Below are 17612 nucleotides of genomic sequence, written 5' to 3'. Positions count from 1 at the left end.
TTCTCATCATCAGCATCACCCCTAGATCCCTCTGCCACATCCCGAGCAGCTTCCTCCTCATCAAGCCGAGCTTGCCATTTAGCCATGAGCTTTGCTTCAAGAGGGCCTAAGAAGCTGGTGTCAAGGTCGACGTTGTTGGCCCAGATTCTATACATGGCCAGGTCGACTGCCTGATCCTTCTTCTCCTTAAACTCTTCAAGAAGACGAGTCTTTTCACCCTCCATGATCCCAAAAGTAGCAGCCTTCTCTTCTTCAAGATTTGCATTGATCTTCTCGAGCTCCGCGGCCCGAGCATTCACCTTCTCAAGCTTCGCGAGCCGGGCATTCAGTTTTTCAAACTCGACTGTCTTGGCCTTTAGCTGCTCAACTCATGCCTCCACCTTTGCCTTTGTGGCCTTGAGCTCATCACTCAGCTTGAGTTGGTTCGCCTCCTGAGCAAGAGACATACTCGAGTGGACCTCGTTGTTCAACTTATAGTTAAGCTGAGCAGAGACAGCAAAATCCTGGCATACAAAGAAATCAAATTAGCACATGGACCAAGTTTAAATACAGCCAATAGCGAGAGAAGAAAGATTACCGCAGTAGTGAGCTCGATTCTCTTCTCATAAAGAGTGTTGCAATCTCCGGCATTGTTCAAGAACTGCCAGTGAGGGGCGTCGAAGCTGGCAAAACTCTGGCCCTCCCGAGATAGAACGTCCGAGCCTAGCGTAGCCCAGTGGGGTCCAGCTGCATTGTCGATCACGTACTCATCGACATGAGTAGAAATCAAAAGCAGCGGTGTTCTTAAGGCCGAGGGTTTCTTCGAAGGTGGGCCAAGCGTGGGATTGACCTGGGTTGTAGGAGGAGCAGGAGGCAAGGTCGAGGAGGACGTCTCGGCCTGATCAGGTGGACTCAAAACTGTGCTCGGAGCAACCGGAGCCGGGGGAGGAGGCGTTTTCTCAGTCCTCTTAAGGACCTCAGCAGGCCGGTCTGTTTTCCGCAACCCCCTCAGGCGCTGACTCCTTTGAGCTCCACCGCTAACAAGTATGTTGTCAAGGTCGGAGTCCATATCACCTGCACATTCACATCGCATTATGAGATTTCCCAAAACAAAATAAGTTAGCATGATGTAGTCAAACAAGGAATGAAAAGACAAGTGGAGAGAAGCCTAACTGGAACTCTCCCCCGAGCTCGTGCTCGGCGACTAGGTAATTCCCCCATCTTCAGAAGAGGTGGGGGGAGTACCTTCCCTATAGGTGGAAGTCAACCTCGAAAGGTCCCTATAGTCATTAGCCCCATATTGAACGACTATTCCATTCCATACCTCGTTCAGGTTGTACATGGTGTCATATTTCCCGAGCCAGCTATCGAACCTATGTACCCCCTCATCTACCCAAAACCATACATAGAAATGGTTCCTATCGTCCTCACATAATATTAATCTATCGGGTTTATGCTTAGTAGTGAGGGGGACCACAAATCCGAGCTAAGGATGACTGTACCTCTTTCATCCGAGCCCGAGCTCGAGGCCTCAGTCCCCGATTGCGGACACCCGCAACGCCGAGCTGGAGATGGAGGCCTCGCATTTCTCCTTGGAGGAAGGTTGCCGGTTGGGAGAGGCAGCCCAACAAAATCCAAGAAGCCTTTAAAAAAGGACTTCAAAAGCAGAAGAGCTCCCGCCTTCATGTGCTCCTGGCTCCAAGCTGCATACCTCAGCTTACTGTCAGGATTCCCCTCTCCCGGAGCGCGGAAACTTCGCTCGTGGGAGGTCGGAGCTCGGCACCTCGGCGAGCCCGACAGTCCTATGCCGTGAAAGGCCAGAATGTTAGTTATCTATCCCAACGATGTGACCGAGCTCCAATAGTGCTCGACCTTAAAGAATTCCCTCCTCGGCTGCGAGGTAGGAGGTTCTCCCATCAGCAAGAATCGAAGATCTCCCAGCTTGAATGCTACTGTCACTTTAAGCGTGGGGTCGAGAGGAATCGGTCTAGGCTCGGTGTCCGAATCTGGGTAGAGGGAGACCCTTAGTTTTTTCCTTTTTCCTTCCTTGACCTCGTCTATCTGACGTCGAAAATGATCCCGGATGTCCTCTTGCTCACACTTCAATTTGTGCTCCCGGATCAAGTGCTGGTTCCGAGTGAAAGGAGATTCTGGGCTCAGAGTTGTGGATGAATAAGGAATCGCAAGAGTAGACCCCCACCATTTTCCCGAGTTCTGCGGCATTTAACAAGAAAGCAAAAGGGTGAGGGCCAAGCGAACAGGAAATAATGAGATAAATAAAAGACCTAAGCTCGAATAATTGAGGCTACAACGCAAGCTCGATCTGAAGGATGAGGCCAATCTCAAAGCGTGTAGTCCACCGAAAGAAAATAAGGTGGACATGTTATTGGAAATCCCGATATATCAGGGCAAAAAGGTGGCGGTTATTCAAAAAGTGATATTTTTGGGAATCATGCATTCTTTAAAAAAACTCTGATTTTGTACCCAATATCTTGGTGTACAAGATATGTCCTTCGAAATTCAAAAACCCAAAGAAAGAACCATGTTTGGGTCTTTTGCGCATAAACTAGGTTTGGGATCGATAATGCTAGAACCTGAATCTATGGGTTATTAGCCAAAATGTTCTAGTATACTAAACTAATGAATGGACCAACAATATCCTAGTGCTAAAGTGCAACAAAAGCATAAACGTGCATGCAAAGATATAGTATGAATGCGGATATAAGAGGTTAAGAACAGATACTTACACAATGAAGCTGGCGGGTATTGAGAAATTGAAGATTGAAGGACTGGTTGCAAGAACGATCTCACGGAGTTGAAAAAGCCAACGTTATTTTCTTTTCTTGGTTTGGAGAAATGCAAGAACCAGGACAAATCGAACTCTGGTTTTTTCTTCTTTTTTCTCTGAAAACACAAATGAAAGTAGAGTGGGGAAGACGATGGAGACGTATATATAGGCCCCTAGAAATATCAAAGGCCAAATTGATCTGAGCTATTGGCCATATTTCGTATCCGATCCAACGGTCAGGGACAATTGATTCGATGGTACCATAAAGGATAGCAGACGGATAGGCGTGGGCAGGTTTCCAAGGTACTCAAGTACTTTGAGTGATCAATACTCAGCTGACGCGTGTCCACACTCGTGTATATTTGATGGTATGGTTCCCAATGGAAGTAGTTCAAAAGTTTCATTCTCATTGGATTCGAACAAATAATTTTGAGGGGGCAAAATGTTACACCCAGTTTTTGAGACCAGAAATTATGACCTCGAATGCTGGACTCGTCAAGTATTAGCTCGAGATATATAAAACACATGTTTAAGCTCCAGTTGTCAAACCTCCGAGGAAAGATGGCAATCTCGAAGACATGTAACCTCGAGATTCTTTTCAGGCTCGAAAGGCATAGCATTGGGATATATCCGTTACTGAGTGCCTTCAGATCGAATAGTCCGAGCTTAAAGAGTGCAGGCTCGAATCATGACAGCCTCGATAGAATTTATCTGCTCCGAGCAGGTTTTGGAATAAGACGGCCAGTTCATAACCTGTCTGTAAACCTTGACTGACACGATGATGGTTGCTGACTTCGGAGATTTAATGAGTCATCTGATGTAACGCATTATGTATGTTTAAAGATATTTATTGTTATAACATCCCAACATTAAAGGGATATTAACAAGTCTGTTATCCATTCCCGGGTCTTCAGGGGACGTTTCCTTGTAAATAGGAGTTACAACATTTAATATAATTGCTTCAATTTATGTGCAGAAGTATCTTCCCAAAATATGTGGGAATGAACTCTGAAAACTCTCAATAAATAGAGAGTTCATGAACACTTGTAAAGGGAGGATCTTTTAATATCTTGAGAGAAAACTCTGGGTAATTCATCTCTGAAGGATTTCCAGAAAACTCCAAGCCTTAATAACATAGACTCATGGACTAGGCAGATTTAACTACTGAACCACGTAAAAACCTTGTTGTTCCACCATATTATTCATTCGCACCATAGCTCATATTGTTTAATTGCTCTACGTTTTAAGTTGACTAAAAACGATGTCAACATATGTGCTCTGCACTTTTTTTTAAAAGAACAGCAGAAAAATGTTTTTTTTATATATAATTATTTTTGTTTTCTTTTCATTTATAATTTGATTTCAGATTAATTTTTTTTAATACCAAAAAAATTATATTAATAATACTATATTCAATGCAAAATTATATTTAAATTTTTTATATATACGTAATTTCACAAATTATTATCTAAATAAACATAATGTATAAATTAAAATTAAGAAAAACATTCACATATCATTACTAATAAAAAAAATATCATTTATATATATACATAGTTCAATATACATACATAAGAAAAATTAATAAGAACATTCGAATCAAGTTAGTATGTTACACATAAGAAAAATTAGAATTCATAAATAAATGACATCAATCTTGCAAACCAGCGGTTTGTATTGGGAGTAGGTCATCCGTGACACTGCATACGTTTTTGTCAAACCACTACAAAATTGACAAGTAAATATAGACTAGATGATTAATTACTAAATATAGTTTTTCTTAAACAAAATAAATATATAAAATCTAACATACTTTCTTCTTGATAACTTCTGCCGGATTTTTTGCATTTACAAGATCATAAATGTATCTTCATACATATAAAAACCACATTTTGTGCCCATTCGGCAGACGACGAGCTCATGTGTTAGTGCAAAATTTTGGACATCCTTGGTATCATTTTGTGCTTAACCCTGACATATTACCATATGCCGGGAAATCATTAACAGTCCACAACAACACAAATTTTAAGCTAAAGACTTCTTTCTTAAAGTTGTCAAGCATAATTTCAATCAATATATTAATTTTTTTTTAAAATGGGCAAAGTTTCCTCTGATTCTATAGCATATCCCAAATTATTACTTCACATAAATCCAATTCAAACAAACCCAACAATCAACATGCATAATTTCGTCCATAAACCACAAATTGGTGGAATCCATTTGGACACATCCTCTGGTGTTGAACGAGATAGTTTGGTTTGATGAGTGGCAAAGGGAAATGATGTTTCAAGAAATTTTACATGACGAGAGATGTGTATTTTAGAGGTGGACAAATGTATGCACTTTGAGTGAGAGAGTAGCCTAGAAAGACACATGGAGCAGAGCGAGAATCAAGTTTATGCTGGGAGTAAGCAAGAAGCCACGGGTAGCACAAACAACCAAACACACGAAGTTTGGTATAGTTGGGTTAAGAACGAAAAAGTGTTTCAAATGGAGAGGAAAGGTTGAGAGTGGGTGTAGGCATGCGATTTATAAGATAGACAACAGTAGCAAACGCATAGGTCAAATAAATTAAAGGCGTGGAGGCATATGAGAGAAGAGAGAGACCAGCTTCAACAATATGATAATGGCGACGTTCGGAAAGACCATTATGTTATGGTGTGTGTGTGGGGTGTGGTACGATGTGATATACCATAAGTGGATAAAAATGTTTTTAGGGCTAGATATTCACCACCATTGTCAAAATAGAGAGTGGCGGTCCTTTGCTTGAATTGGTTTTCTACCAATGCTTTGAAGCTCAAAAAGACATCAAACACTTGAGATTTTCATTTTAGTGGGTAGTACCAGGTGTACCTAGTGTAGTGATCAACAAAAATGACATAGTACTGAAAACCATCAACAGAATTTATAGGAGAGGTCCACACATCAGAAAATAGAATCTCAAGAGGATGAGAAGAGACCAAAATAGAGGAAGAAAACAAAAACTTATGACTTTTATTGCAAGAACGAGCATTACAAATAGTTGGTGAAGACAAAGTATTTGACAACGGTAAGGAAAATCTAGAGACAATGTTTTTCAAAAAAGAAAGAGATGGATTACCTAATCTAGAGTGCCACTCAATCGAGGTGGTATTCGCACTGGAAAAAGCAAGCAAAGGTGAGGAAGAGGAAGTCGATGTCGGTCACTCATAGATGCCATTCTTAGGTTGTCCCGTCAGAAGAATTTCCCCCATGCTTAGATCCTTCACATGAAAAGAAAAGGGTGAGAATTCAATAAAAACATGATTGTTTATGAAAAATTGATAAATAGAATTAAGTTCTTTTTCATGGAGGGAACACAAAGGACATTATGCAAAGTAAAAGGTCTAGAGTGAGAATGAATAGTGGTGGAACCAATATGAGTTATTGGAAGACCCAAGCCATCACCAATCATAACATCATCAGAACCATAATATGGGCTATGTAGAGAGAGATTGTTCAAGTCGGAAGTAAAGTGTTGAGATGCTCCACTATCTAGCAGCCAAGTAGGAGTAGTGGTGGTGTCAAGAGCATCATGGTTGGCACTGGGTTTCCATGGTGTGGAAGGGTGTGGCCCTTGGTGGCCTTGCCAGCGAGGAGTCAATGTTTGTTGATTGGAGACAAGCCTAAACATAGGACAACGCTTGGCACTATGTCCTTGAACACCACATGCTTGACAACGACCAAGATATGGTTTGAATTTTCATTGATTAGTAGTAGAAGAAGTATTTGAGGAACCAATGGATGGTGGATTATGGAAGGACGAGCGCCAATTTTGACGATTTCGTGTTGTTGTTGGATTTTCCATTGCCGGAAGTAATAAAGAAACAGACTGTGCTGACTAAAGAGAGGCTTCCTTATTAAGTAATTTCTCATGAAGTTCAGCAAGGGATATAGGGGAGTCACAAGCATTGACAACATCAACATTGGACTTGTACTCATCTCCAAGACCTACAAGAACTCTGTCAATAAGATCCTCATCATCAACTGGTTTTCCTAGGAGTGCAAGCTCGTCAGAACGTGTCTTAATAGTCTGCATATACTTAGTGATTAATTTGGAACCTTTAGTGCACCATTTTAGTTGATCTTTAAATTTCTTGATGTGGGCACAAGACGATTTGGCATATGTGTTAGCTAGAATATTCCACGAATCGAGAGAAAAGGAATTGCAGGCAATAAGCAAGTGTAACGGAAGTGAGATAGCACCTAGGAGAGCACTAAAAATAAGTCGATCTTGACATTCCATGTAGTATATGCTGGGTTTGGGGAGGTGACATTATTGGTGGTGATTGTGCGTACATGAATGGATTGATCATCATCAATAAAACTATGTAAATCGTAGCCTTCAAGGAGAGAACGAACTTGAAGACTCCAAGTGAGATAGTTGGTGGTGGAGAGTTTGGTGATATTGGAAAGATTGATGGTAAGCAAGGGATTTTGTGGGTCTAAAGAATTGGAGATGGTGGTGTTGTCGGTGGTGGAGGAGGAATTCACTTCGGAAGCCATTAAGGGTGGAGAATATAGTAGATGATTGAGTGAAAAAAAAACTGTACAGGCCCAAAGATTATTATGCTCTGGATACCATGTTGAACTTGAGATTGAATAAGAAAATAGATAATGGATTTTCTGACACATAAGGATAGATTATATATATACAATGGTGAGTAATTAGTTGGTTACTCCTTACACAATTCTAGAAATTTCCTAAACTAGTTGAATTATAAATACAAAAGGTCAATGTTAATATTAAAGAATAGAATAATCTAGAATAGTAACTTTCTCAAATAAATGGAATAATCTAGAATATGAATATAATTCTATACGCAGCACACATAATTCATGAAACCTACTTCATCAAGACACACATGTTATCAACCTTCTGTTATCACCGCAGCACACAATTTTATTTTAGAACCTACTTCTCTACAGATGAATATCTAATATATTTAAACTTCTCTAACAATAGTTTGTATAATATAAAAAAGAAATATAAAACATTAAGTAGTAATTATTACTCATCTTCAAAATTAATCTTCAACAATTTCAACACATACACTTCAAATTCAAATAAGCATTTCCTACAACAAAAGTTTAAACAATGATTAGTAAATATAGTAATTGGTATGATTTAGAGTATTCAAAATTATTTATTAAATTAAAACAAGTTAACTCAAATTGTAACTAGTAACTTTCTAATAAAATAGTTATACCACTAAAATTAAATTTACTAAACCATAATTACAAAATTAGAGATAAATTAATAATAAATTTGGATTCCTAAAATAATTAACAAAAATTAACTTAAAAAATTCATTATGTAAATAATATAAAAAGATATGTAAAAAAATAATATTATAATATAAAAAATTATGTAAAAAACAATATAATGTAAATAATTAACATAATGAAAAAAAAAATACATTAGGTATTAATATCCCAAAATCTGAAATATTAAAATAAAAACAAAGTCAAGTTTAAGAGAACAATACATGTCTTGAAGCATGAAAATGTCTTCTAATCATCCACAAACATTCAAAACAAAAAAAAAACCAACCTATAAACAAACATTAAAACCCCATTAAATCCACTCAAAATTTCTTTATTTTTTCCCTAAAACTTCAAAATAAATCATTTTTATGAATATATACATGATTTAAAGCATTAATGTGGAAAACTTAAAAAAAAAAAAAACACATAAAAAAGGTGAAGATGGTGATTAACGTGGCTGGGCAAGATGGGTTTTTTGTTCTCGCGCGCGACTGAAATGAGGAGAGTGAAGGGTCGGGGTCGAGTATATGGGGAAGAGGACTTTTCTCCGCGGTTAATTTGAAAAAACCGCAGAGAAAAGAAAAGTACTTTTCTCCACGGTATTTACAACACTTACTACTTTTCTCTGCACTTTTTATTTAAGTTTGAGAAAAGTGTAGAGAAAGCCTATATTTGTAGCAATGATTTTCACTTCCCAACGAATGAAGCCAGAAAAGGCGAATGTATTAAAGAATGCTCCGGCCATGGTCTGGCCTATCCTGGTTCAACACAAACCTTCTCCCCTCAATCTTTGAATACTCATTCAGACACTCTCTCCCATTTCTCTCCCACAGGGCATCCCCGAAGCTTCGCTGCGCGAAGTAGCCCTCAGCAGAAACGACGTCGTCGTTGTCATTAAGATCTCGCACCACCAGAATCGGGAGGCACTCATAGTGGCCGATAGCGTTGCCTTCAAGATCATCTAAGCAGGTGAGGCCAGGGCCCATGACGACATAGAGCTCACCCTTGATTCGGTGACTCGATCTAGGAAGGCTGATGATGTAAGGGATGCCCTGGGGGCTGGTGACCAAGGGGATGGGCTGATGGGTGACGTAATCGCTGATGTAAACGACGTCTTTGTGGGAGATGAGATCTTGAATTAGTGTATGGTTATGAAAACCACGCTTGAGTGTGCCACAGGTGAAGATCAGGCTTCGTTTCGCCTCACCCTCGACGTTGGACGGTTCATCCATTGAGATTCAGATATAAATGAATGAATGCTCACCAATTGTGGACAACCCTATTTTAGTCACTTAAAAAGCCGCCCTCGAAAGGAAACCTTATATTTTTTTTGTTCTATAAAGAGACTTTCATATCTCTTCTATATAATAAGTGTGTAGATAACATAAATTCTTAGTTTTAAGGGTTTGTTTTGTTAACTTTAACGGAATATTCTAAATATATAATGGAATATACCTTAAAAACTAACTTAAAATATTTAATATAAGACTACATATATAATAATTATATTAATATAAATTCATATTCAAATTCAAATGTTATAAAATATCATTATTATAATAATATATAATACAATACTAGATATTTAATAACTACATTAATATAAATTTAAATGTTATAAAATATTATTATGATAATAATATATATTCTTATTTTTTTTACTAATTATATTAATATGAATTCAAATATTATAAAATATTATTATTATAATAAAATTTAATACAAAACTAGATATTTAATACTTATATCAAATATAAATTTAAATAGGGATAATTGTGGCAAAAGTACCCAATGTTTGGGTTTTGTACGCGGCATAGACCCAAAGTTTATTTTTCGTGGCAAAAGTACCCAAAGTCAGTAAAACTGTAATTCCGTCAGCCTCCTCCGTTAGACTCCGTTAGGCAGACACGTGTCACGTTTTTATTGGTCCAAATCATAATTATTTTTAAACATTGGGTACTTATGCCGCGTACAAAACCCAAACATTGGGTACTTATGCCGCAAATATCCCTAAACATTGGGTACTTATGCCGCAAACATCAGATGTAACTAACGGAGGAATCCAAACGGAATAACACTTTTTGGTACTTTGGGTACTTTTGCCACGAAAAATAAACTTTGGGTCTATGCCGCGTACAAAACCCAAACTTTGGGTACTTTTGCCACAATTATCCCATTTAAATATCATAAAATACTATTATAATAATATATAATACATAATCTTAATTTTTATTAAAAAAATTATCAAACAAGACTAGATATTTAATAACTATCTTAATATAAATTTAAATGTTACAAAATTTTATTATGATAATAATATATAATCCTATTTTTCTACTAATTATATTAATATGAATTCAAATATTATAAAATATTATTATTATTATTATTATATTTAATACAAGACTAGATATTTAATACTTATATCAATATAAATTTAAATATTATTATAATAATAATATATAATACATGATCTTAATTTTTATTAAAAATATTATCGTTTATGTTTAAAAAGGTTATCATATTATATATATTTAAAAAATTCGTAAAAAGTATTTTGGTTTAATTTTTCATTTAATATGTTTATGCCATTATTTTATATATAATATTATTTTTTATTTGAAATATTTATATGACAATGATTCAAATTTAATATATATAATCAATAGATTATATAAAAAAAAAACTAAGCAAACGTGCATTGCACATTGCTTGTATCTAGTATATATTTATGTATGTTACATTATTTTAAATAATATAATGTATGATTAAATAATGTGAAAATATTATTTGTCACACAAATGTGATTTGTCACACCTTGTGTTATCCAAAAAATTGGAATTGATGATGTGGCAAGTAATTCCTGGACACGTGGCTGACGCCTGGAAGAGCTCTGCTAGTGTATCGACCAGAAGACGTATTAGAAGCAGTAAGCAGCCCAGTCTTACCTGCGACCAGTATGGTCGATGGTTCCGCATGCAATGTAATATTACTGTAAAGATCTTTGTAGATCCCGAATTTAACTCACACAATCTCCTGAATATCCGATTATTTAGGAGAGAATATCGGCAACTAAATCATGTAATCCCCCTTGAGCCTATAAATAGAAAAAGATAGCTCAAGGGAGGGGACTTTTGCTTTTGAACTATTTGAGACTAGGATAATTCTCCTTGGAATATTGTATTGTTCTTCAGAGATTAGTGAAACTCATTGAACCCTTGTTCTTTGATCACTCCTTTGATTCTTATATCAATAACAGTCTAAGTGGACGTAGGTCATTACCAGATCCTGGGGCCGAACCACTATAAAATATCGTGTTCTTATTACTTTTCGTCATTTGATTATTGTCAACATATTCATTCACATCAAGCATATTCTGACTCCGTGTCAGTTGACCAAAATCTGGGTCAACATTCTGGTGCTTTCGTTGAGAGCTTGATTTATCATTGTTGAGAAAATCAATGGCGAAAACTTCAAGGAAAGCTGGATAGGCGGCCGCCGCTGCGCCGTCAAACCCACCTCCTCCTCCCCCTGCAAGCGTGGCGGAGGATGAGCCACATCTGGACTTCGAGGAGGAAGAGATGGATGATGCAACGCTGAAGAGTACCTTGGGGGCGTTGCAGGAAGAGCTGGCTAATCTGAAAGCCAGTCAAGAGACTGCTGCCGAAGTTGTGGCGCGGCAGCAGCAGGAAATTGAACGGCAGCGCGTGGAATTAAGCGAAAGGTAGGCGGAGATGGACCGCCGCCAGAGTGAAGCCATGGCAGCCCTCGAGGCAGCCTTGCAACTGGCAAGGAATCAGGCCGCACCTGTCTCGCAGCCTGACCAACCTATCAATGGGCCACCCCAGAGGGGTCCTAATCCTAGCCCACCAATCCAGCCTTCGAGTCCGCAAAGGCCCGAGCAGCCTCAGGTGCCCCATGACGATGTCCCACTGGACCCTGAGGCGCAGCCACCATCCCAAGCTGGTCGTGGTAATCCCCCATAGCAGAGGCAGGATAGGGCCGAGCATCAGCCTCGTAGTCCTAGACGTCGTAGGGGCGATGAACCAAACCTACCGAATAGAGGTCAGAACCCTCCTGGTAACAGGAGGGACTCAGAGTTAGGCTCTGCGGCCCGGGGTCCCCCACGGCATTATAATGCACGGGGACACAACGACCAGCGCAGGCCGCCCTTTAACGCTCGGGACGTTTCAGCCAGGGATGGAAATCGAGGGAACAGTCGATCCCACCATAGCCAATCAAGGTTCAGGGATGGCCATGGGTATAATGAGGCCGACTCAGGCAAGGGAAATGCTGGTAGGAGGAATGAAGAAAGAGGTAGAGGCGGGAGCCAGGTACCTCAAGATGACCAACCCAATAGACGGGATGCTGGGGGGCAGCCCAGGCTAAATAATGTCTTCAACCGGCTCGGGGGTAGCGAGCAGCGGAGAAGAGATGAGGATTTGCGAGATGTACTCAACGATCGCCGCGAGCGGCATGGCGAGAACGTCCCCCCAACAATAGAGTCCACAGCGATTCCTGCCGCTATACAGGCCCAGATAGATGCCCTCAACCAGGCAATGCAACAGCTGGTCGGGGGAAGGATCTTCAGAAAGTGAGGGATATTCAGAAAGTGTCCGAAGATGCTCGGTGCAGGATCTTCCCTGCAACACTTTCTGAAGCCGCGCAGGAATGGTTTTTTAAGTTCCCTCCCGCAAGCATAGTTTCCTGGGAAATGTTCGTAAGGGAGTTTTACGGACAGTTCTATGCAGGTCGTGTGCATCCGACCGAAGCAAACCAGCTAGTTGAAATTCGCCAGCAGGATGGAGAATCAGTGAAGGACTATATCCAGCGCTTTATGCAAGCAGCAGCTGGAGCAAAAACGGTGGGAGACGAAGGCAAAATGATGGCCATAACCGCAGGGGTTAGGCGTCGCTCCCCTCTCTGGAAAAGCCTTCGAAAGGAAGGAGTAAGAACTACCTAGGAATTCTTGGACCGGGCTGATCGTTACATCAAGCTTGAAGATGCCATTGCCGACGATGGAAAGCCTTCTGGCAAGGATAAGAGAGCAGTCGAGCCCGCCAAAGCCGCCAATGGGTCCAAACCTAACGGCAATGGCAAAGGCAACGGGAACGGCAACAACAATGGCAAGAATGGTGGAAAACGGCCGTATAACGAGCCTTCCACCTCCGACAATAAACGAGCGAAGGGTAACCGTTATGAACCTCGGTTCACTAACTATACTGCCCTCGTTGAGTCTCGGGGAGAGGTTTATCAGGCCACAAGCTCTAGTGTGCCTTACAAAAAACCTGGCCCCATTCGAAAGGATATTTCAAAGAGGGACACTACCAAGTTCTGTCGTTACCATAACGACTACGGACATGACACCAACGAATGCAACCAGATGAAGGACGAAATCGAGTTCCTTATTAGACAAGGACACTTGAGAAGATATGTACGGGCCTCGGGGAATTCCCAACGAGAAGCTCCGGGTAGCAACGAGCAAGCGTCCACGCGCCAACGCTCGCCACCCTTACAGCCTGCCCCCGTGACTGGCACCTTATTGACCATTTGTGGAGGCCCGCACCTCGCGGGAAATAGTGGAAAGGCCAGGGAATGATATGCTCGGACTCTGTGTCACGACCAGGACATCGAGATGATGACTGTGGAAGACCGTGCACCAAAAAAGGCTCGGTCAGAGGAAGGTGAAATAATCTTCTCTGATGGCGATGCCCAACACGTCCGGTTCCCACATTCCGATCCGCTGGTCGTGGACATCCAAATGGCCAACATGATGGTGAAAAGAGTGATGGTCGATACAGGAAGTTCGGTGAATATCTTGTATAAGTCTTCGCTGGAACGCATGAAGCTGTCCGTTAAGGACCTGGAGCCCTGCAACCAAACGATATACGACTTCTCTGGAGAAGGACTCGCCCCCGCCGGATTGATCAAACTACCAGTGACGACAGGTACAATGCCTGCAACAAGGACATTACTCGCCACTTTTGTAGTGGTCGATTGTCCTTCGGCGTACAATGTCGTCATTGGGAGGCCTATACTAGTTTATCTACAGGTCGTCATCTCTATGTGGCACTTGGGAATGAAGTTCCCAACAGACGCAGGGGTAGGGCGTGTATTGGGGAACCAGAGGGAAGCCAGGGAGTGCTACAACGCCCCAATCACAAAGGCGAAGAACGGAATGCCGAAGGGCACTACCTCAGATAAGTTGCAGATGGCGGTTGATACACAAGCCCAATCCGGTGATGGAATCACCAAATAGGGTGTTGCCCAAAGTGAGGATAGAGATCTAGATCCTCGCTTTGAGGATTTTGAAGAAAACGTTGGACCCGTCGAGGACCTGGAGGAGGTCCAACTCGACGAAAAAGACCCGACCAGAGTAGTAAAGGTCGGGAAAAACCTAGAGCCCACCACGAAGCACGCACTGGTGGAATTTTTGCGGAAGAACCAGGAGGTTTTTGCCTGGTCACACAAAGACATGGCTGGGATAGATCCTGCAGTTATCAGCCATGTCCTGAATATAGACAAGACTTTTCCACCCGTGCAACAAAAGAGAAGGCTGCTCGATAAGGATAGATTGAGAGCCTTAAAAGAAGAAGTTGAAAGATTAAAGGAGAATGGGTTCATCAGGGTGGCATTTTATCCATCGTGGGTCTCCAATCCAGTGCTGGTTCCCAAGCCAAACAGCAAATGGCAAACCTGCGTGGATTTTACAGACCTCAATAAAGCCTGCCCAAAGGACTGCTTCCCACTCCCAAGAATAGATCAGCTGGTCGATGCAACTGCAGGGCATGAGATCCTCTCGTTCATGGATGCATATTCGGGCTACAACCAGATTAGCATGCATCCCCCCGACGAGGATCACACCAGCTTTCAGACCGATACGGGCTTATACTGTTACAAAGTAATGCCCTCCGGACTAAAAAACGCAGGTGCGACTTACCAACGGCTAGTCAACCACATGTTTAAGAAGCTGATCGGAGTAAACATGGAGGTGTACGTGGACGACATGCTAGTAAAGTCTAAAAAGGCAGAAGGACATGTAAGGGATTTACAAGAGTGCTTTGATGTATTGAACAAATACCAAATAAAGTTAAATCCCCTGAAAAGTTCCTTCGGAGTTGGATCAGGGAAGTTTTTGGGGTTCATTGTATATTCAAGAGGAATCGAGGCCAACCTCGACAAGATAAAAGCCCTGATCGACATGAAATCGCCAAAAAGGATCAAAGATGTACAAAGTTTAACCGGGAGAATCGCAGCCCTAAGTAGATTTATTTCGAAGTCAACAGACAAGTGTGTCCCTTTCTTCAATCTAGTTAGGGGAAATAAGAAGTTTGAATGGACAGGAGACTGCGAGCAAGCATTCCTGGCCTTGAAAATCCATATGGCACAACCTCCCATCTTATCAAAGCCGATCGAAGGAGAAACTTTGTTTATTTACCTGGCGATTACTGAAGTTGCTGCTAGCGCGGTACTAGTGCGCGAGGAAGAAGGCGTACAAAAAGCAGTCTACTATGTCTGCAAAAGACTGATCGGGGCAGAATTGAGATATCCACCAATTGAATGGTTAGCATATTGCTTAATCCTGGCCTCTAGAAAGTTACGCCCCTACTTTCAAGCCCATCCTATCACAGTTTTAACCAACCAGCCCCTTCGGCAAGTTCTCCAAAAACCAGAAGGGGCTGGACGATTATTAAAATGGGCAGTCGAACTAGGGCAATTCGATATAACTTATTCACCGCGAGCGGCAGTAAAAGGACAAGTCTTGGCCGATCTTATTGCAGAGTTCACCGAACTCCCAGACAGCGAACAGTGCGAACAACCTAAAGCGCCTGAGCCTCAGGACAAAGCTCCTTCGTGGAAGTTATTCACAGATAGGTCGTCCAACGAATCCCACGCTAGAGCGGGAGTGATATTGATAACATCGGAAGGGCATCGATTTCACTGCGCTATTAGGTTCGACTTCACCGCGTCAAATAATGAAGCCGAATACGAAGCACTCCTCGCTGGATTGAGAATGGCGAAAGATATGAGCATAAAGACGCTTGATATTTATAGCGATTCACAGCTGGTGGTGAATCAAGTTCTAGGAGAATATCAAGCGCGAGGCTTAAAAATGGTGGCCTACTTGAATAAAACAAAGGACCTGCTAGCCCAGTTCATAGAGTACACCCTTCAGCAAATTCCGCGGGATCAAAATTCAAACGCAGATGCCTTAGCAAAACTTGCGAGCGCGAAAGATGCTGACACCTTGAACATTGTGCCAGTAGAAAGACTGAGTGAGTCAAGCATACAAACAGTTGAGACCAATATGGAGATTCGAATGGAGGATACGTGGATGGCACCTTACTTGGAGTATCTGACGAACGGTGTGCTACCAGCCGATAGAAACAAAGCTAGAACTCTACAAAGGTGAGCCGCTAGATACATACTGGTCGATGGTATTATGTACCGAAGAGGATATTCAATGCCACTACTCAGATGTGTTACACTAGAAGAAGCTAAGGAACTCATGAAAGAGGTGCATGAAGGCTTCTGCGGGGATCACGCTGGGGGCAGAGTTTGGCAAAGAAGATTCTGAGGCAAGGCTACTTCTGGCCAACTATGAATGAGGATTCGATGGAGTTTGTACAAAGATGCGATAAATGTCAAAGATTTTCCAAGATTCCACGAGCAGCTCCAAATGAATTGAAACAGATGCAAAGCCCGTGGCCTTTTGCAGTGTGGGGGATAGATTTGATTGGATCCCTTCCTACAGGGAAAGGCGGAGTAAAGTATGCAATCGTGGCAGTTGATTACTTCACCAAATGGGACGAAGCTGAACCGCTTGCTACCATAATGACCAAGAAAGTTCTTGACTTTGTCATCAAGAACATTGTTTGCCGGTATGGTGTGCCTAGAAAGATAGTTTCAGACAACGGAACCCAATTTGACAGCGACTTATTCACCAATTTCTGCGAAAGACATGGAGTTATTAAAAGCTTTTCTTCAGTTGCACATCCCCAAGCAAATGGGCAGGTTGAGGCCGTGAATAAAACTCTTAAAGACACCCTGAAGAAAAGACTTGAAGAAGCTAAAGGAACATGGCCAGAGCAGCTGCCTGAAGTCCTTTGGTCGTATAGAACGTCTCACCGAACAGTGACAGGACATACCCCATTTTCCTTAGCCTACGGATATGAGGCGATGTTGCCTGTCGAATTAGATCCCCCCTCACATCGACGCCTAACATACGACCAAGACCAGAACAGCCAACTGATGATGGAGTCCCTAGACTCGATTGACGAGATACGGGAGAAGGCCCAACTCCGAGTTGCTGCGTACCAGCAAAAAGTCGCCCGGTACTTTAACTCCAAAGCTAAAGAAAGAAAATTCAACGTCGGTGACTTGGTGCTACGATGAGTTTTCTTGAATACCCGCGACCCTACTGCAGGAGTGTTCGGACCTAATTGGGAAGGACCTTACCAGATTGAAGAAGTCCTTCATCCGGGCACCTACAAACTTGAACGCCTAAATGGAAATCTCATTCCACGTTATTGGAATGGAGAACACCTACGCAAGTATT

The 17612-nt window shown here is 41.4% G+C and overlaps 1 protein-coding gene across 1 annotated transcript; it reads right to left on the bottom strand.

The window, feature by feature from the left end:
• Positions 1-8778: 8778 nt before the first annotated feature.
• On the bottom strand, positions 8779-9285 carry LOC133779718 (putative gamma-glutamylcyclotransferase At3g02910). The gene has a single exon (XM_062219639.1). It carries the CDS (start codon positions 9283-9285, stop codon positions 8779-8781), a length of 507 nt encoding a protein of 168 aa, XP_062075623.1.
• Positions 9286-17612: the final 8327 nt, after the last annotated feature.

This window comes from Humulus lupulus, chromosome 5, assembly GCF_963169125.1.
Source record: "Humulus lupulus chromosome 5, drHumLupu1.1, whole genome shotgun sequence".
Classification (NCBI taxonomy): Eukaryota; Viridiplantae; Streptophyta; class Magnoliopsida; order Rosales; family Cannabaceae; genus Humulus; species Humulus lupulus.
The sequence above is the reverse complement of the archived record's forward strand: the minus strand, read 5'-3'. Positions and strand labels throughout refer to the sequence as shown.